At 35.9% G+C, this 21473-nt stretch overlaps 1 protein-coding gene across 2 annotated transcripts in view; it reads left to right on the plus strand.

Moving 5' to 3' along the window:
• LOC108733380 (serine/threonine-protein phosphatase rdgC) overlaps positions 1-21473 on the plus strand; it is a 102827-nt gene that overhangs the window by 53351 nt on the left and 28003 nt on the right. For both annotated transcript variants that reach the window (XM_018464516.1, XM_018464525.1), the window contains 5 exons: positions 8187-8353; positions 8421-8457; positions 15515-15664; positions 16731-16814; positions 17897-18082. In XM_018464516.1, coding sequence (XP_018320018.1) covers positions 8187-8353; positions 8421-8457; positions 15515-15664; positions 16731-16814; positions 17897-18082 — 624 coding nt within the window. The remainder of the gene's footprint in view (positions 1-8186; positions 8354-8420; positions 8458-15514; positions 15665-16730; positions 16815-17896; positions 18083-21473) is intronic.

The raw sequence follows: 21473 nt of genomic DNA on the forward strand, positions 1-21473 counted from the left end.
ATTCTCTGCTTTATATCCCTACTACTCCTTCCATCCTCACTTATCTGACTTCCTAGGTATCTAAAATCAGCCACTTCTTCTAATTCTTCGTCTCCTATCTTTATATTCATTTAATGTTACAAATTACAGATTGTAAGAGTTTTAATACATTTCGATACTGGCTACATGCCACCAGTAATATTTCATTTATTAAATAAAGAAGTGAAGCAGAATTAAACCTTTCGATAACGTTCTATTACATGAAGTTGTGGTTTATTTTATTAACTCCGCAAACTTCCGCTAAAGGTATTAACTTGTTTAGATGCATTGGTGTAAAGCGTTTTCTACTTTTTTTCAAACAAAACATCTCGATCGTTGGAAACTACAAATTCAGCGATAAACTTTTAGAAGCAGACAGACGAAAAGTTTCAATCAGTTCATACAATTGGTAGGTACATAATAGGAATTCAAGAAAAAACAAAATATGGAGCAGGTGTTCATTTTTATATACCTATTAATAGGGTGATCATGGAAAAAGGTGAGAGATATAAGTCAAGAAAGATAAAGAACTTAAAAAGCATTATTAGTGTTTTAGAAAATACTACAAATGACGCAGTAAACGCCATCTGTAGCACTACATTTTAGGATTACGTATGCTCCAACAAGGTCCACTTGTGTGGATATCTACTTGCTGAAAACGAATCCCGGCGTAGCCAACCTCAACGTGATAGGCACGTTACCATAATCGAATAAAATAATTCGAAATGGTCTGTATTCTGTCGAAACTGCCAGACGCTGATTGCGATTTCGATCTTTTTGGATCTCATCAGCGCGTCTGGCAGTTTCGACCTTGTTGGGGCATACGTAATCTTAAAATGTAGCATCGTACTACAGATGGCGTTCACCACGCCATTTGTAGTATTTTCTAAAACGCACTGTTAAGACAGCAGGTAAAAGGTTGTCTGTGTTCTGTCGGAGCTGCCTGCGACGCGCTGATAAGATCCAAAAAGATCGAAATCGCAATCCACATCTGGCAGTTTCGACAGAATACAGACCTCTTCGAATTATTTTATTATTAGTGTTTACTATATAATGAATCTAATTATATTAGCGGGTTTATTTTGTTGTTTTCCTGGTTACAAGTTGTTGTTCAGAATGCAAAAAATCTTCTGAAAACCGGTAACAGAAGAAGATCAAGAAGACCGGGAGTGACCAGGATGTGTTTCAATGGCACCTCTATNGTTTACTATATAATGAATCTAATTATATTAGCGGGTTTATTTTGTTGTTTTCCTGGTTACAAGTTGTTGTTCAGAATGCAAAAAATCTTCTGAAAACCGGTAACAGAAGAAGATCAAGAAGACCGGGAGTGACCAGGATGTGTTTCAATGGCACCTCTATAACCTTTATTTTTAAGAGACCCCAAAAAAAGGGTTTAATAATTTTAGATTCGACTGTATTTTGTTTTGTTGTACGTGTAATACGCGATTTTTTTCGGTAATTGTAACTTTTTTTAATTTGATAGGTTATATGTTAAGGGCGGTCCCGTTTAAACTTAAAAAACAAATATAAAAAAAATATATTCCATCTATAAGTATGAAAAATTGGAAGATGATGGAAAAACTACTTGAAGAGGTTCCGTAATGTTATCACTTCACTGTTTCTATGATAGTTCGCTATCTCTTAAGACCTAAATTTGATTAACGCCTTAGATATTTCTAACTATAAGAGCTAATTTTGGCGGTAATGGTGTCGAGGAAAATTTGTCGTTGATAAAATTACATTTACCCGTTGAAGGTAAATGTTAAGTTTAAAGTTACACTGTGGTTTCCCCTATGGGCACTGTAGGCGTGCTTACTTGTAAGCGAGAGCATTTGTATGTAAAAGCGTAGTTTGTCAGAAAACGTCTTTTAGCTTGTCGCCCCAGAACGAGGGTTTAGAAGTTGTGTGCGTAAAGTAGAACGATTTACGAAACATGTAAACCTTTCGTGTTGGTAAACAATCCATTATAAAGAAAATTTATAATTCTAAACTTTTCGCGAAACATTAAGGCAGGTTTTATGATTGTCGTCGTGCAATTTTGTTTTCCACAAAGTTGAATAAATTTCGAAATAATATCTAATATAATATTCCAACGTCGAGGAGATGTGACAATAAAGCTTTTTCGTATGGATTTGTCGGCCATACTAAAAAGCTAGGAACAAACACGTTTTTGGTGGTCAATATTCTGTCTAAACTGCCAGACGCTGATCGCGATTTCTATCTTGTTGGATCACTTCAGCACGTCGCAAACAGCGTCGACAGAACAAGACCTCTGATGAGATCCTACAAAACCGAAATCGCGATCAGCGTCTAGCAGTTTCGACCGACATGAGCTTTTTTGTTTGATTTTGGTAACGTGTCTATCACGTGTGGTAAGCTACAACGTGGATTTAGTTCAGCAAACAAATATCCATCTATAGTTAAGACGATCAAAATTGGTGTAGTCTGCAATAAATTATTTGTGACCCGAGATAAAAATGTTCAGTCTCTCAGAGTCTCTGAAAGCGAGACTCGAGTCTCCGTCTCTCATCGAGTCTCTCTGGTGTCGCTGAGAGAGACTGTCGAGAGACTGTCAAAAATAGTGTTTAGCGTCTCTGAACGAGAGACTCGAGTCGCTGATACAGAGATCATTATTTCGTATACAGTCTCTGAACGAGAGACTCGAATCTCTGAACGAGAGACTCGAATCTCTGAACGAGAGACTCTAATCTCTCAATAAGTGGTGTCTCGATAGAGATGGTTTAAATTTGAACATGTTTCAGAGATTCCAGTCTTTTTACGAGAGACTCGAGTCTCTCAATTTTGCAGTTTTATCCATTCAGTCTCTCTGTGAGAGACTCGAATCTCTGAATTAACGATTTTATCGTTCGAGTCTCTCATACAGAGACTGTGAGAGATCCATAAAAACACCTAGGCAATAACTGAGAGATTGTGAAAGACTGTGAGAGATGCTCTCGGAAACTATGAAAGACTCTGAGAGATTGGAGAGAGAGTGAAAATTTTTGTATAGGGAGAATACGCGTATCTCTTTTCCACTTCGGACTGTAGTCATTTGCTGTGTTTTGAACATGCCCTTGTTAAAATCGAACAAAGAAATTCGATGTGCTCAGGTGTTTCTATCGAAACTGACAAACGCGGATAGTGATTTCGATCGTGTTGGATTTCATCAGCGCGTCACAGTTTCGAGAGGACACAGACCAACTCTACCTGGAGCTTTAATACAGCGCGTTTTATGAAATCCTACAAATGATTTGTTGAGCATATTGAATTCCACTAAATATAGCGTTGTACTACAGATGGCGTTTTCCGCGTCATTTGTAGGATATAGAATAACAATAAGCGGTGTAGCAGCTAAAGGTTTCTTAGGTATGGAAAAGATCAGATCTTTAAACAAACGTCTTCACTTGAAGAAGAAGAAAGTAAATGCGAGAGTTTTATTGCGGACTATAACAATTTTGAACGTCCAAACTATATGTACATGGAGTTTTTGAACATATTGCATTCCACTAAATTTAGCATTGTACTACAGATGGAGTTTATCGCATCGTTTGTAGGATTTCGTAAAAAGCTAGGGTTGTGTGAACACGAATAGAATCGAATAGTTGAATACCTGAAAAATTATTTTAGTTAAATCCACTGTTGAGCAGTTGTTATTTTGTGAATGAGCCTTGCAAAATCAATTTTCTATCACCCTCTTCTGTTCCACATCACAGCCCCCTCCAGCAACGTCTTGTATGTCTCAATAAACTTTTACTCCATTGTAAAAAATGTTGCCTACATAACAGCTTTCTTGAATACGAAGTGAAAGTCAAAATACGTAATCAACTACTCAGCCCTATTAACTAATGAACATAGGTGTATCCTTATTATCCTCTGATTGAGTCCATGCTTATACTTACCCTACACTGTGGAAATTCACCGAGCAGTGTGTTTACTATGAAATTAAGCTTTGTAAATATAGTTAATGCTGATTCGACATGTCAGCATTGCTTCGTTTGCATAAATCATTAACTTGTTCTACAAATATACAAATACGTTTGACATTAGTTTTGTTTGGCGCTTATTGACTTCAGATTCGTTAACGTTAATGTTTGATTGACACAACCTAACGAATTCAAGTACATTAACTAAACACTGACAATGATTGCTGGTATCAAAACATTCACAGTAGTTTGTAGTGTTCAAAGAGGAAATTAAAAACAATATATATTGAAAGATCGTTTTCTAAAATTATGAAAGATAAAGTTACGCTTTAGAGTGGAACCACTTACGAAAATTTCCAGGCATTGCTTAACGTCCACGAGGGGGTGCTTTGTTTCTTAAAGGCCTTCCTAATTGATTCCAAGTAAAATCTGAGACAAATTTCCGTAACTTAACCTAATTAAGCAGACCTTTTCCATGAACTATTAAAGATTAATTATCATTAGACATCTGATATTGTTATTGAAAGGTTAAAGAGGTTTGATTGGGCTCAGATTGCCTTCATCCAATAAAAACCTAGCTGATTTCCGAAAGTGCTGGGAACACTGCAGGATTGAAGGATAATTACACGGCAAAATATAGAGTTCTGTCACAAAGTTTTCGTACAAATAAAATATAGAAATTACATTTAAATTCTTTGCGGATAAATAAGAGTCAGTTGGACGCTATAGCTGGTGTATTTCTTCCATAGGTTAGGACCTCTAGCTCTAGATTTTGCCGTTTTAGATTCATAATGTAATCATTTTTATGTGCCTGTTCCTTTTTGCTTCGTTGTTATTATTATTGTTGGATATATTATTTAGCCATTTCGGAAAGGTTGAACAGTTGAATAAATATTGCCAAAATACGACGTAAGCAATGCCCAAACTTGCAGAGGTAAGAAATTACCTTTTTTATATATGTAAAGTAATGTAAGAGCAGAAACCGAATACTTTTCCTTTCGAATGCCGATGCGAGAAAATCAGGTTATCCACTTTAAAACAACAAAAAAAAAAACAGAAGAAGAGCGAAAACATAGTGATCCCGAAATAAAGGCCTGGATAGACGCAGTAAAAAATTACATTGACAGAGCGAGTTGTGGTTCATTCATGCAAATATACTTTATCACTCCACTGTCCTAAGTAATATTTCTTATTTTCGTATTCACTTCCCGCAGGTATTTTAATGAAATACATTATTCTTTTCCTTCTTAGAAAGAAAGAGATTGGCATGTTCTTCAACATGGATTTTTGTTTCTAAAATAGCTATTTTCGTATTCGCATTAGAACTTGAACAAATGAATAATATTTACTTGAGTATATTTACAATAACTTGAAGCAATTCGTCTTTATTTGCATGATGAAATCGGCATTTGCCTGGTGAAAATTTATAACTTTGTGTATTAATAAAACTTGGTTATATTGGCCAAACAAGATGAATATTAAAAATTAGAATTAACGAACAATTGAAATTAACAATACCTAAACCTACCAAAAGTGATCCAAGGAATAGCAATTTCATTATCAGTAATTTCATAATATGAAAGGTTGTGAAGAGTTTGGATAATTCAATTACGATTGGAGTTCATATGTTCCCACTGCGAAAAAGGCTTGCGGTGTGCATAACTCAGGTGAAGTAGCAGCAGATTTTCAACTTCAAAGAGCAAAGTTTAATTGCGCTACGCCTACGTTCATTCAGATACGGTGGAATTGAAGTTAGTTTAAGAAAAAGCAACCGAAAGTTGAAACCAAGAAAAATTAAACGAACATCAGAATTGAATTATCCGATTACCGAAAGCGCTTCTTTTAATTTGTGGTATTTTTTAATTCTTTGTAAGGGCATAACAATTTGGAAGTTTCTTTATGCGGACCACGCACCAAAAACTTCAATTCGCAAATTAATGTTTGAAGCTTGAAGCTTTCAGCTTTCATTTCACTTTCGTCTTGAATGTACAAACGACTCCACAATGATTTTTGTTTAAAAATAAAACCGAAAAACGAATTGGTTTGTCATGTAATATTTTCTCTGAACTGCAAACTAATAAAATTTACGGGTATTTCTTTTACTTGTGCTATATGGCATTCTATATCATATCAAATTTCGATTCTGATGTCTCCTATAAATAGGTTTTGGTGATAGCAGTGAGTGTCAGTTGAAAGATCGGATAACAAAATATATCCTATCAGGATATTCTTATATAGAGATCGGAATGCCATAAATTATTACAGCTATTGATTTAGTTAATATTAACACTTATGTATATCATGGTATAGGTACATAAGATATTATAAACATTGGTAATGTTGACAATCTTTTTGTGTATTAATGTAGACAAAATTTATTTATTAATGAAAACTGATATTTTATTTTTAATTTTCCCATTACAAATTATCTCAAATTAAAGGAAAATTGTTGCTGTTGACTCACCCTCACCGGGAATCGAACCCGGGACTTTTGGCTTTACGCACCAATGCTCTGATCAGTAAGCTAATATATAAAATTTATTTATATGTTAATCATCGCAGTTCGTTGTATAATAAAATCGTTTCAAATGTAGGTATTGTTTTAAATCGAACTAGCAATTCCATTATTCTTTAGTATTTAAATCTTTGTTTTAATTTAAATGTTTTATAATCAAACTAGCAGCACCACCGATCATCGAGCGAGAACTAGACAAAAGTGTACAGTACCATTTGCAAAATTATTTAAACTACCTCGTTAAAATTTAAAAATATGCTTAATTTAAAAGCGTATTTAGCTAAAAATAATAACAAGTGAATTAACCTAACCTTCTACACACCTATAAAACTTTTGCTTTGTTTTCTATTCTTAATTTATATACATTTTTGTTTTAAGAAATTGCTAAACATTTTCGTGTAGTACTGTACAGTTCTAACAGATCTCTTAAGACCGCCCATAGAGAGCTCTGCTCGTTCAAGCTTGTTCCGACTATTTCTGTCTTGCTCACGCCTAGTGTGTATTCTTTCTATCTTCGCGCAGATTTCTTCAAGGTTACAATTCTAACAAATTGAAATGGACTGTAGATTCATAGATTCTGTCAGCTTTTGACACAGATAAAGTCCAAAACAAAATATCCCTTTCTTAATAATTACTGTGCCACACAAATCCCTTGCTAAACACATTTAAAATTACATCTGAAGTTATTTTATGGAAATATCACCAATATTTTACGTGAATCGTAAATTTCCGTTTCCTTGAAAAAATTGTTTTCATGTAGCGGACATCCTTCCGAATATTTATTAAATTGAAGCTTTATTTTGATGTAAGTAAGGCGGCTGTCAAAGCAAAGACATAAAAGACATTCGTCGGAGTTCGATATTCGCTTTTTAAGAAATAGAAATGGGATAACGGGGTGAAGGATATTCATATCATGCTAAAACTCCCACGTCGCTATTTCAGAATGTCCTTTTTATCAGTCAATCTATTTTACAAATTCGGTTGTCGTTTTATGTCGAAATAAAAAATAATGTCGAATTCGTATCAAGTAAATACCAGTATAAATAGACATTAACAACTTCAGAATATTGTTCTTATGAGACCTGCTATGGTTACCGCTTTTATAATCAAGATGGAGGTTGTGTGACGCTTATTTCTAATAAAAATGACCCAGTTCTAGACGTACACCTTCGTTTGTTCTTCAGCCTTCGATTACTGACCGTTTGCTTATTCCCTGCGTGGTTCAAACATTTGGTAGTCACGAGGAGACAAATCTGAACTGTAGGTAGGATGCTCAAATGCATTCAAATGCTTTTCGCTGCGTCAAGTGTGACGGTGTGGAGGTTGGAATTTTAAGGCAGTCTCTTCTCCTTAACGATAAGAAAAATTTACAGAAGTACGAAGGTAGCTGTAACAGGATGTGTTTAGTGTTTTTTGTTTATTTAGGAAGTAAAACCAGTAGGACTCTTCTCGATCCATAGAATATTTTTCTGTAGACAAGTGGGTCACAACATTTAATTGCATATTTAATACAAAATTTTCATTCACAGCCATAAAATTGTTCCATTGCCGAACGTAGCTGCAATGAAATTTACGTTGTATTTCATATGAGCTAGACGTACACTCCTTAACTAAAATTTCAGAATCTGTATGAGTCTCTACTACTTATACAGCCCGAGAATTTTTCTTATCTACAAGATACCACTGTTGTTCAATTAAAGCTTTCAATTTATTGTCTTTTGTTTCAGAATGGACTTCCATCGCCAGAAAATCCGTACGTGTTCAATGGCGATTTCGTAGATAGAGGTAAGAAGGGTCTGGAAGTGTTATTGCTCTTGCTGGCATGTATGCTAGTGTTTCCCGGTGGAGTTTTTCTCAACCGTGGTAATCACGAGGACCACATTATGAACACAAGGTATTTAACGAAAAATACGAAACGAACCAATCAGGAAATCCCGACTGATTATTGTCTTTCTCTTTAGGTACGGCTTCATAAGGGAAGTGCAAACTAAATATAAGGTAAATGAAAGAAATTGCTATTTACTGTGATGCTCACAGAACATCTAAGTAATGATCTAATGATATTTAGAAAAGTTATGAGACTGATATACAATATCGATTTGTATTTTTTGAAGTGAAACTTCTTTACCCACGGTAGGGTAAGTTCGTTTCATGCGAGTTGCTATGTAACGAAATCATGCAACGCATTTCCCCCGCTTTCTGTCCCTATGGATGCTTAGATCTTTAAAACCACGCAACGGATTTTAATGCGCTTTTTTTAACAGATAGAGTAATTCAAGAGGAAGGTTTGTATGTATAATACATGCATAATATAGTAGAGAAACACTGATAATTTTAGAGGTTTCTAATGTGATGTCGTAAATAAACTCATTTTTTTGCGTTTACATTGCAAACGCTCGCTAAACTCTACGAGATGGATCAAAATAATATATATGCATGTAATTTAAATGAATATTTTCGAAGATATTACAAACTTAAGATGCAGGGACATAGCAATTGCGGCGGTACCGGCCGGTTTGTATTGTCTAATGACAAAAAAGCTGTGATTGTTGTATATAAAGACATTCTATAGTATATTTACTATCAGCATTGCACCCGTGCGAAGCATAGTGTACAAATAATACCATTAAACCAACTCCTTAACCCCTATCCCGGTATTTTTGTGTGTTTGAAGAAGTTTCACTTCAGTAGCGTGTTGTATAATTACACGTCGATTTTTTTTAATGTATTTTCCTTAATATTTTCAAGTTTTTATTATATGTTGTAACCATTTACCTAGGACCCTAGTAGGTGTATGCACTTGAACGATAGAGAATCAGTGAAACGCCATATTTATTTATAATCCTAAGGTGTTTCGGATGTGTTTTACTAACTTTGAGATGCATTATTATGGTCCATTAAATTTTGTATTTCCAAAAATTTCACTGATATCATTTACTTTTATTGAGCCAAGTATCGACTAATGACAATTTTTGTAACGAAAAGACTAATAGCTACAATATTTTGAATAGTGCAAAAGAATCCCTTTTAAATCCACAATTTTGCGGTTCAACAATCAATTTTGATCCAATAGAAGGACCGTGAACCTGTGATGATCTTTAGATATGTATTCAATGCTCCGAGCTACAAAAAGTTATTCGGCTTTTTCGTGGATATTACTATGACATTTAAGGTTGAAGCAAAAATCGTCGATAAAGCTATCTCGTTTCGGAAATTAAAACTTAACAACTACTCTACTTTTTTCGCGGTGGATTCCCGCAGGAATACTTTTCCAATAAAGGAAAGTGTAAGCGAAAAGAGATTGGAAGTTTTCGACGCGAAAGTTAAATTGGCCTTAAGGTTACAACGAACAGAGAGCCTTGCCAGGGATTTAGTGGTTTATCATTTGGCCATTTACTTTCGTTAAGAATACACAGTGTCTTCTATACGAATACCTTTTTTTGTAGGAATGTTAGCGGGAATGACGTAAATATATACTAACGTAAAAAATCATTGCGATAAAATAAACAGAACAAGAAGAATGAAAAGACAATTCCGGCAAAATTCAATATCCCCTGGTGATAATCTCATCATTTCTGGAAGGAATTGTCTGCCAAGCAAATTGATGCAAATGTGCGGAATACATTAAAGAATCAATTTTTCCCGAACAAAATTCCAAATCACAATAATAAATTTACTTAAAAAAGGAAACGTGATTTCGGAAATCGATTTGTTGTTTAAAAGCTGGCATAATAGACACGGAATTTGAATATTATATTTTTAAACATCTGCATGGAGGTGCTATTTACGGAGACCACCCCTGAGGGAAAAATTTCAGTCGTTTGGGCCAAAACATAAATTTTTCATCGATTCGCCAGTTCGCTGGAGACAAATAAATGAAAAAACAGTTAACATTGAAACATGTCTAAACAGAAGCTTTCAAACAGTTCCTTTTGATTATTGAACAAATTATGAACTTATATATCAGGTCAATTGAAAAGTCCCCGGCCTAAAATAGTAAAACACATTTTTTTTGCAAAATTCGTTTTTTTTATTCAACATAATTCCCTTCAAGGGTGATACACTGATTATAGCGATCCTCCAACTTGTCGATACCATTTTTGTAGTACGATTTGTCCTTTGCTTCAAAATAGGCCTCAGTTTCGGCGATCACCTCTTCATTCGACGAAAATTTTTTCCCAACGAGCATTCTTTTGAGATCTGAGAACAGGAAGTAGTCGCTGGGGGCCAGATCTGGAGAATACGGTGGATGCGGAAGCAATTCGAAGCCCAATTGATGAATTTTAGCCATCGTTTTCACTGACTTGTGAGACGGTGCATTGTCTTGGTGAAGCAGGACTTTCTTTTTCTGCAAATGCGGTCGTTTCTCGGCGATTTCGTCCTTCAAACGGTCCAATAACGCTATGTAATAGTCGCTGTTGATGGTCCTTTCTTTTTCATGGTAGTCAATGAAAATTATTCCACGCGCATCCCAAAATACAGACGCCATAACCTTGCCAGCCGACTGTTGGGTTTTTGCACGCTTTGGAGCGGGTTCATCGTGTGCAGTCCACTCCGATGACTGTCGATTGGACTTCGGAGTGAAATGATGGAGCCATGTTTCATCCATTGTCACATATCGACGCAAAAACTCGGGTTTATTACGCGTGATCATCTTCAAACACTACTCTGAATCATCAACTCGTCGTTGTTTTTGGTCAAAAGTGAGCTCGCGCGGCACCCACTTTGCACAGAGCTTTCTCATACCCAAATATTCGTGAATGATGTGATGTATACGTTCCGTTGATATCTGTAGAGTGTCTGCTATTTCATTCAATTTCAATTTACGGTCATTCAAAATCATTTTGTGGATTTTTTTAATGTTTTCGTCCGTAACAGCCTCTTTTGGGCGTCCACTGCGTTCACCGTCTTCGGTGCTCATTTCACCACGTCTAAACATAGCATACCAATCCTTGATGGCTGATTTTCCTGGGGCAGTGTCCGAAAATTCGTTATCAAGCCAAGTTTTTGCAATATTTTATCAACACGCGAAATTCTTTTTTATCCATTTTTTTCACAATAACAAAAGTTGCTTCACTAAAAATGCTATAATTCACAAACTAATGATCCGACAGCCGTCAAATTTATAGACGCGTCTTTTGAAGGATCGGACTAACTGAAAATCATATGGATTTAGTTCTGGTGCCGCCATCTATGTGTCAGGCCGGGGACTTTTCAATTGACCTATTACATATGCAATGTATATGTATGTTAAGAATAACACCATTTTTCATATTTACAACATTATTTAATTATGTAATTCAACAAAAGAAAATGGAAACTTAATATACACTTATCAACATATTGTCTAAGAGGCGTCTAGGTTTGATATGCACTTGGCGTATAAACTGACAATTGTGATACAAATTACGATTATGGTTAAGTGCTTTCTGTCTACTGACGTGAGTAAATATGTATTATTTACAGTGGTTGTTAACCATTCAAACTTTCTCTGGAAATAGACAGTACCGAAATGGTAGCCAATTAATCTCGCATCAAACTTTAGGGCTTATTTATTCACGAAAGAGTAAATTTTCCTGTTCCTTCTCTTTCCTTTGTTTTTCTAATTCAGTTTGTCAATTATAAAAGAATTCGTACCTTTCTTAGGATCTAGAGGCAAAAACAAAGTAGACGCTTTACCTTAGGTAGTGATTTTATATTTTGTTAAAAGATTAGGGAATTTTCAATTTTCAAAACACCCCTAATCTTTTAAATATATTCGTGCAGAACTCATCGTAGATGTACAGGGTTTGTCCGGAAAGTAACAGGACTGAGTCGATTTAAAAAAATTTATTGAGAACGCTGCATTTTCGGCTTGCACCGCTCATAGAAACACGTCGCGCGAAAAAGCCTGTTATGACTCTCCAGGTGCTCGTACGTTAGCTAAGAATGCCCTCTACCGAATCCAGTCGGTGCGCGCACGCTCCGAAGTACAGTCGCGGCGGAAGGAAATCAGTCCTATTACTTTCCGGACAAACCCTGTGTATAAGGGCTGGCGCGCACGAGAGGTTTTTCCACCGTGCGATTATTTAGCCGATCCGAAGAATTGCCCAATGGTAAAAGTGAAATGAACGCACTAGAGGTGAAATAGAGTGCGTAACATGAGTGCCTTATTAAACTGTTTTCAGAAATATCTTAAGAAGAAAATTTCAAGTTTCTTGTTTATGTCAAGCTTCCATTTAATTTTTCGGTCGTTCTTGACCGAAGACGAATAAAATAAAATTTATCCTGTACCAGAAAAATCGCTCGACATATTAAACTGACAAAAAAATAAACATGTGTTCAAAAAGAATCAATTGCAGTTTGTATTCTCCAGTTTTGTTTGTATTTTGACTATACTGCTTCGCAATAAACTACGGTCGTCCTGTCCGCGCGGCCAATCTGCGTCCTGTTTGACCGAACCTTAAGCTGAAGACGTGGTAGTCTATTAACTTTAAACATACGATTATAAAATCCATTGTGTAGATGTCTACAAGCAACTCAAAGAATTCAATAAGGATTCAGGGGGAAATACCTCCCCGCTAAAAACTAAAATAAAATAAATTCCAACCGAATAGCTTCTAAACACAAATCTGTCGTAATATTGTAAATAATGACAATATACTGCTGAAAACTTTACTTCCGATTTATAAAAACTACTAATGGTGTACAGAAATGATCCAATATGCTCAAAACACGATTGATATCTGGCGGTTTTGGTGCATTGCTGGTCAAAAGTTTAACGTTTTTTATTTGAGGGAAGCGCCTGCTTGAACTCAATTGAAATCAGTCAAAGAAATAAATTTTCTTTGTTTCAACGTCACGTTTCTCAACGATATCGTGAAAGGTAGCGAATTTAATGTTGAATAATTAGGAGAATTGTTTAAACGATGGCCGGAATTTCTAACATTTTCTCCCACACAACTGTCACTTCTCGTTATCGTTTTCCGTTGCCAGTACATCGTTAAACTTTCTGGCAGTGCTTTCGTTCTACAGCAGCTCGAAAATTACGAAGATTATCCTCCTTCGTTAAAAATGTATAACAAGTATTTTGGTCAAATTTTAGTATTTACACAAGAACAGCAACAGACGCTACCTATACTATTGCTGAAAAAAATAGCTACATCTTATATTAGGGAAAATCAATAACTTGCACCCTAACAGTAAAACAAAACAGCAAAGAACGGATAAAACAAAGTATAAGCATAATTGGTCAATAAATAAATAAAAGCAAATGATTTTTCATGACAAAATCAAACGTAAACTGTACAATACTTTCATCACTAATTCTACGAAACTTTTATAATTTTTGAATGGGTTGGTCCCTCAACTAATTTCTTGACATATGTTGATGAAGTAGTAGAAAGAGTATAAGGTTACAACCCTTGAGATATGAAGGACCATCTAGAGACATGTTCCAACAAAAATAGCGATGCATAGTTAGGTTGTTCCAGTTTTCGAGAAATGTAAAGATTACCCCCAAAATAGTGGAGATGCGAACTGAGGGTTTTATTGTCCCAGACGGTTACTATTTTAAAGAATAATTTTATAACTAGGTGCGACATTATTGTCTTCTATAGGGTTGTTCGGAAAGTCATTTCGTTTTTTCCCGACAGAGGATTTAATTGTATTCTTTTGCACCCAACTTCACATTTAAGCCGTATAATTTTTATATGCTTTGAGAGCTCATATAGCAAGGCTTGTGTGTGAAAAATTCCAATTAATTCTACGCAGTAGTTTTTGGTTGGTGCCCTTTTAAATATGGAGAGCGATAAGCAGCATTTTCGACATATCTTACTGTTTTACTACAGAAAGGGTAAAAATGCTGTTCAAGCCAGAAAGAAATTGACTGATGTGTATGGAGAAGGTGTGTTGACAGTACGCCAGTGCCAGAACTGGTTCGCTAAATTTCGATCCGGCAATTTTGATGTCGAAGATGCACCACGTTCGGGAAGGCCGGTTGAAGCTGATAAAGACGCGATAAAGGCATTAGTTGATGTGAACCGGCGAATAACAACACGTGAGATCGGATTGAGGTTAAATTTATCAAATTCAACAGTTTATGACCACTTGAAAGGCCTGGGATTATCCTCGAAGCTCGATGTATGGGTTCCCCATGTTCTCACAGAGAGAAATCTGTGTCGCCGCATTGACGTCTGCGATTCGCTTCTCAAACGTCACGAAAATGATCCGTTTTTGAAGCGCATCATCACTGGGGACGAAAAATGGGTTGTATACAACAACGTCAAACGCAAGAGGTCATGGAGCAAAAAAGATGAACCGGCTCAAACCATTTCCAAAGCCGATATTCACCAAAAAAAGGTGATGCTGTCTGTTTGGTGGGATTTTAAAGGAATCGTTTTTTTTGAGCTTTTACCGGATAACACAACGATTAATTCGGAAGTCTACTGTCATCAGCTGGACAAACTGAATGATGCACTTCAACAGAAAAGGTCAGAACTAATCAACAGGAAAGGTGTAGTGTTTCACCAAGACAACGCGAGACCTCACACAAGTTTGGTCACTCGCCAAAAGCTTTTACAGCTTGAATGGGATACAATGCTACACCCACCATATTCTCCAGACCTGGCACCATCGGATTATTATTTGTTCCGGTCACTCCAAAATTTTTTAGACGGTAAAACCTTCACCTCAAATGAGGAGGTCAAAAACCTCCTCGATCAGTTTTTTGCCAGCAAAGACCAAAAATTTTATGAGCGTGGAATTATGCTACTACCAGAAAGATGACAAAAGGTGTTGGACCAGAACGGTCAATATATAATTTAATAAAGTATTTGTTTATTATACGAAAACTGTCTTTCATTTCCACAAAAAAAACGAAATGACTTTCCGAACAACCCTATACATTGAGGAAGATAAATCTTCAAATTTAGATGATTCCAATTTCCATTTATCCAATCATTCTAAACCTGCCGGTCAACTTTTTGTTCCACTTGATATTTCTCAAGAATGAACTTCAGTATTAATGAATATAATTTGTTTCTCTCAAGATAATTTTTTCTCTCATCTTTTGTAGAGAAATTCGGAGAAGCTGCTGAAGCTAATCGAAACAGTGTATCGATGGCTGCCACTAGGAACAATAGTAAATAACAAAGTCCTTATAGTACATGGAGGAATATCGGATAACACTGATTTGGATCTCATAAGAAGTTTAGACAGAGGAAAGGTAATTGAATATTTCAGAATCATATTATATGTATAATACGGAGTACATAACGACGCTAACAACGCCGGGATGCACCGCTTCGCTACATTCGTATTTAATTCGCAGAGTAAGTTTTCATGTTAAATACATTGCGCTCTGGTATGTCAGCCTGCTTGACATTGATGGTTGAGCTGTGTTAACAATTGAATTTCATATTTTGTATATAACATATAGGCATTTACACACGACTTTAAACAATTGAGCGAGAACGTCTAGGTAAATATTTTACAGAATACAAATAGAAATAGCCTTTAATAATAGGACGAGGTCAACTAATGATAATTGAACTTTGCAAAAGTGTTTTTATTTTTCCCTCAAAATTTGTCGAAAATATGACATTTCCTATAAAAAAAAATTCGAAGTGGTCTGTATTCTGTCGAAACTGCCAGACGCGGATCGCGATTTCGATCTGTTTGGATCTCATCAGCACATCGCAGGCTGAAGCACACGTAATCCTAAAATGCAGCATTGTACAACAGATGGCGTTTACAGCGCCATTTGTGGTATTTTCTGAAACGCGCTGTTAAGACAGCAGGTAAAAGTTGGTCTGTGTTCTGTCGGACCTGCCTGCGACGCGCTGATGAGATCCAAACAGATCTAAATCGCGATCCGCGTCTGGCAGTTTCGACAGAATACAGACCACTTCGAATTTTTTTATTCGATTATGGTAACGTGCCTACCACGTTGAGGTGAGCTACGCCGGGATTCGTTTCAGCAAGTGGATATCCATATTTTTAAATGGACCTTGTTGGAGCATACGTAATCCTAAAATGTAGCATTGTACTACAGATGGCGTTTACAGCGCCATTTGTCGTATTTTCTATGACATTTCCTATTTATCCGAATATTGTTTTGTAGCTTCAAGTTTCTCATTTCAGATATTTCGTTTAATATTTGGAAAACCAAAACTAATCAGAAACAAAAAGATCGTAGGATTCGTTCTTAATTACATTTCGTTGCCTTTAATTATGTAAAAGTGGGAAAAGTTGTCTAGTTTTGTAAATAAAAGTCGTTCCTTTATTTTTAGTATGTTTCGCTACTTCGTCCTCCAATCGTCGAGCTTGGTTCGGGACAGGCGTCTGAATTAATCGACAAAGTGGAATGGAAACAAGTAAGTAGTAGCATTATTCCCGTTGATTTGGTCACGTAATCAATTCTTAACAAAAACATGATCGTATTAGAAATCAAGTTTCGACAACGTCGTTGGACGCCACAAGCAAAACCAAATTTTAATTAACCTTCGGTTAATCACTGAGCAGAAACTTGGATTGTAATCACATCATATCGGTCAATATGGCAAAACCACCAATCAAACTGTTTATTTAATATCCAAACAGAGCAATGTGTCGTCATCTAGGGGCTATTTGCTACAACTAAGTTATTTCGGATGGAATATCGAAATCGCGATCCGATAAAATTTCTGTCCAAGAACACAAACGTTCTTACAAACTGTTTACATTTGTATACTTAAATGACGACCTAACTCGCTAATTTCGCTAAAATCTTCCCGTATAAGTTAGGGAAACCTCTTTATAATCTTCCCATACATATGTCAATGCGTCATGCTCTTCAATATCAAGATTACCAGATAGGTACAGGTAGCATTGATTGAATACCGAGCGGCATGGCCTAGAGGTCTAGACCATTGCTTAGCATTCGGTTCGATTCTGGGTCCGTCTGCCTCGGTCCAAGTTTTTCTGTGGTTTCCTTGGATCACTTAGGCAAATGCTGACGCAGTAATATTCCACATATAATCTTTCATTCCATTCTCTTCTGTCTTCATTTCGTCCGTCTCATCTTTCTCACCCGAACCACCACCCACCCATTCCCACGATTCCTGAAAGCAGGCTGAAGAGGGCCTTCCGCCCTACCTTCCGGCATAGTCCGGAGGGACTGCCCGCCCACCAGCATTACTGGCTGGTAGGAATGAAACACCCAAAAGTTTTTTTTTTTTTTATTGATTGAATAGCACGCTTTCTCTTTTCTTACTTACCCTTATTGGAAAATATGGTTTCTTTTGTCTCAGAAGGTTACTATGAAAAATTAGAAATTTCTAAATTTTTCTAACTGCTCTTAAATTTCGAATTTAATAATACCCAAAGCGCCAGCTTCCAACTCGCAACATGACCTCATTTATTTGAGAATATTTTCGTTGAATTCTTAGGTGGTTACAGCGCTGTCGTTCTTTTGCAGGTTTTTGACATTCTGTGGAGCGATCCTCAACCGAATGACGGATGCATTCCAAATGGACTTAGAGGAGCGGGCACCTACTTTGGCCCTGACGTTACTAAATCCTTCCTTAAACGGAACAAAATGATTTATCTCATACGATCTCATGAATGCAAACCAGATGGTTATGAAATTAGTCATAATAATAAGGTAAGAACGGATAATCTTAACTAAGCAAATTTAACATAGGTAATATTGTTAATCATAAATACAGTGATTTGAAGAAGCATCGGATTAACCTTATGAAGAGTTGTGTGATATTGAAATGTTGTTGTCTCTCCCCACAAATATTTGACAAATCAAGTTACACCTAAGAGTTGTAGGTTCCATCAGCTAGATAGGGTGAACGTATGAACGTAAGCCATAACTACAATGTCGCGTTTATAATAAAATACCTTTCTCATTAATTTATTTAATCGATGATTCTTTGGTTAACACCACTGTTATTAACTAATCACCTGTTCGCTACTATATCACACCCTTTATCGCTTGGTTTTTCCCTTTCTATCGTTTTGAATTCGAACTATAACTGACTGACTTTTGCAACTTCATTGCAAATGGATTCTGGTCTTCTGTCTCTAAATTACTGACCATTTGAAACTTCTTCGGTGCTTATTTAGTTATAACTAATTGGAATGTTAACCAATTAGTCTGTACACAATCATTTAATAAAGTTACGATATGTTCATGGCAATTTATGAATCAACAGACCATTGAATATCAATTACCTATGTAATAGAAAATACCACAAATGGCGCTGTAAACGCCATCTGTAGTACGATGCTACATTTTAGGATTACGTATGCTCCAGCAAGGTCCACTTCGAATTGTTTTATTCGATTAAGGTAACGTGCCTATCATGTTGCGGTTAGCTACGCCGAGATTTGTTACAACAAGTAGATATCCATATATTTAAATGGATCTTGTTGGAGCATACGTAATCCTAAAATGAAGCATCGTACTACAGATGGCGTTTACGGCGCTATTTGTGGTATTTTCTAATACGCGCTGTTAAGAGAGCAGGTAAAAGTTGGTCTGTGTTCTGTCGGGGCTGCCTGCGACCCGCTGATGAGATCCAAAAAGATCAAAATCAGAATACAGACCACTTCGAATTGTTTTATTCGATTAAGGTAACGTGCCTATCATGTTGAGGTTAGCTACGCCGAGATTTGTTACAACAAGTAGATATCCATATATTTAAATGGATCTTGTTGGAGCATACGTAATCCTAAAATGTAGCATCGTGCTACAGATGGCGTTTACCGCGCTATTTGTGGTATTTTCTAATACGCGCTGTTAAGAGAGCAGGTAAAAGTTGGTCTGTGTTCTGTCGGGGCTGCCTGCGACCCGCTGATGAGATCCAAAAAGATCAAAATCAGAATACAGACCACTTCGAATTGTTTTATTCGCCTATGTAATAATTCCTTTAAAGAGATGATCATTTGAGATAGATCCAGTAAGTTTATTTTCATAACGACTATGTATCGTCGTTTGGAGACGTAGTTACAAAATTACTTTTTGAAATTTCCTTTTGTCGTAACCTCGTTCGAGTCGAATTTGTATCCTTTTTACTGCCAGATTTGTGATCGGAAATGAATCCCATATTTGCCACAATGCCCCAGCTTTATTGTCTGCCCCTAATACTAGGAAATTAAGGATTTGAATGGAAATGGAAAATTCGATTTAACCGAAACATGACGCCAGTGTTGTTACATACGGATATCGGGATTAGATAAACGAGCATACATTACCTAAAAATGTAACATTAAAACTGCATTAAAAATATTGGAAACTGTACGTTCTGATAATCGATTTCGACGATATTTAAAATTACTAATATAATATTTAATAACATTACCTCTACTTCATGCTACCTTGAGCTAATCTTTGCACTTCCTGAAAACTGTTTCTATCTATAAAATCAGACAAAATGTAAAGGTGCATAAAGTAAGACATCAGATGCTTGGGAATTTTACTTAAAATCGATAATGGAAACCTATCCAAGTTTATTTGTAACGTACATCAATGCAGACATGTCTTCAACATTAGCTAGAGATAAACGTATTTGTAAGTAAATGTATAGATTAAAAGTTTTTATAGTACATCGACATAAAGTTACTGACGCTAAATGGCAAATGTTTTTTTTTGAAACCCTCATTATTAAAATGGTTATAAATACATTAAGAAAGTTCTTTTACTTTTAGTAGCGGTAAGACTACTGGTACGTAAAGCGAGGAGCCCGGGTTCGATTCCCGGCGAGAGCATGGCAGCAGCAACACATTTTTCCTCATTAATTTAAAGTAATCGGTGGTGAGAAGGAATCAGGTTGATTTATCATTAATCATCATCATCGTAAGATCGTCAGTCCTAAGTCTATTTGGACACGCACCTCCACTCTTTCCTATCCTGAGTTAATCTTCGCATTTCCCCAAAACCCACTTCTTTAACTGTTTGCGAACAGTAATCTAATCTAGGTCTACTTTTACTCCTCTTAACTCCTGTTTCTGCTTCTAATATGTCTCTAAGTACCCTTAATGCCTAGGAAGATGTCCTACCAATCAACTGAACATAAAAGTAATTTTATTTTTTGTGAAGGGACCCGATTTTGTTCAATTTTTTATTTTATATTTCTAAACAATTTTACGTCCTGGCTTATTTGACTCGCTAATTTTTGATCAATTATATATTCTTTAAAACATGAGTATATACATAATCAATATTATTTAACACAAAAATAATAACAATGCAGATTATAACAAAACTGTTTCTTATAAAGAACTGGATGAAATTTAATAGCTGGTGCAGTTAATTTTACGACTACTGTTTTTTATTTGACCCAAAAGAATGTGCTTCAATCTCAGTTTTAAGCGCTGTATTTATACTAAGAACAACAAAGTATGCATTTTATCAACTCAGGCTTTTAATAGCCCATTTTGCGAATGTTCATTAGCTTTTAATGCAGCATTTTTCTGAAGTTAGTTTTAGTGTCTGATTTTCTATTAAAGTATAACAGTTAAAGGTCAAAAGGTTCAATGCACAAACTATTTCACGGGACGAGACAAAATAAAAATGAAAAGTATGGAAACTTTGTAATAGGTATCACCGCTGGCTGCCTGACACTTGACTTTTATAATACATTCTTTCACAGTAGACAGTCTCTACTACATTTATTTTTAGCGATTTTCTAAATTATGGCAGTAATTACCTGAGCGTTTAGTTAACACTGGTTTAGATAATAAAATTTAAACGCAACTGAAGATTTGCATTTAAGATCAGTTATAACGACAAGCTTGTCGATTTAACTGACGATAAAAAACGCGGTAATAACGACAACATACATTTCTATTGCTGCATATCGACTTTTGGTTGGCTACACATGCTAATAACATTCATGACCGTGTATGATCGCTGCAAATGAAGTATGCCAAATACCAGACGTTTTTGCGCTACTCCGACATACTTTTTGTACGTACGTGTGTGTACGCGTTTAATGGTGTTGTAATTCTTCCTATCAGGTGCCAATCTTCGAATTTCTTGTGTG

The sequence above is a fragment of the Agrilus planipennis genome, unplaced genomic scaffold (genome assembly GCF_000699045.2).
Source record: "Agrilus planipennis isolate EAB-ADULT unplaced genomic scaffold, Apla_2.0 scaffold1, whole genome shotgun sequence".
NCBI lineage: Eukaryota > Metazoa > Arthropoda > Insecta > Coleoptera > Buprestidae > Agrilus > Agrilus planipennis.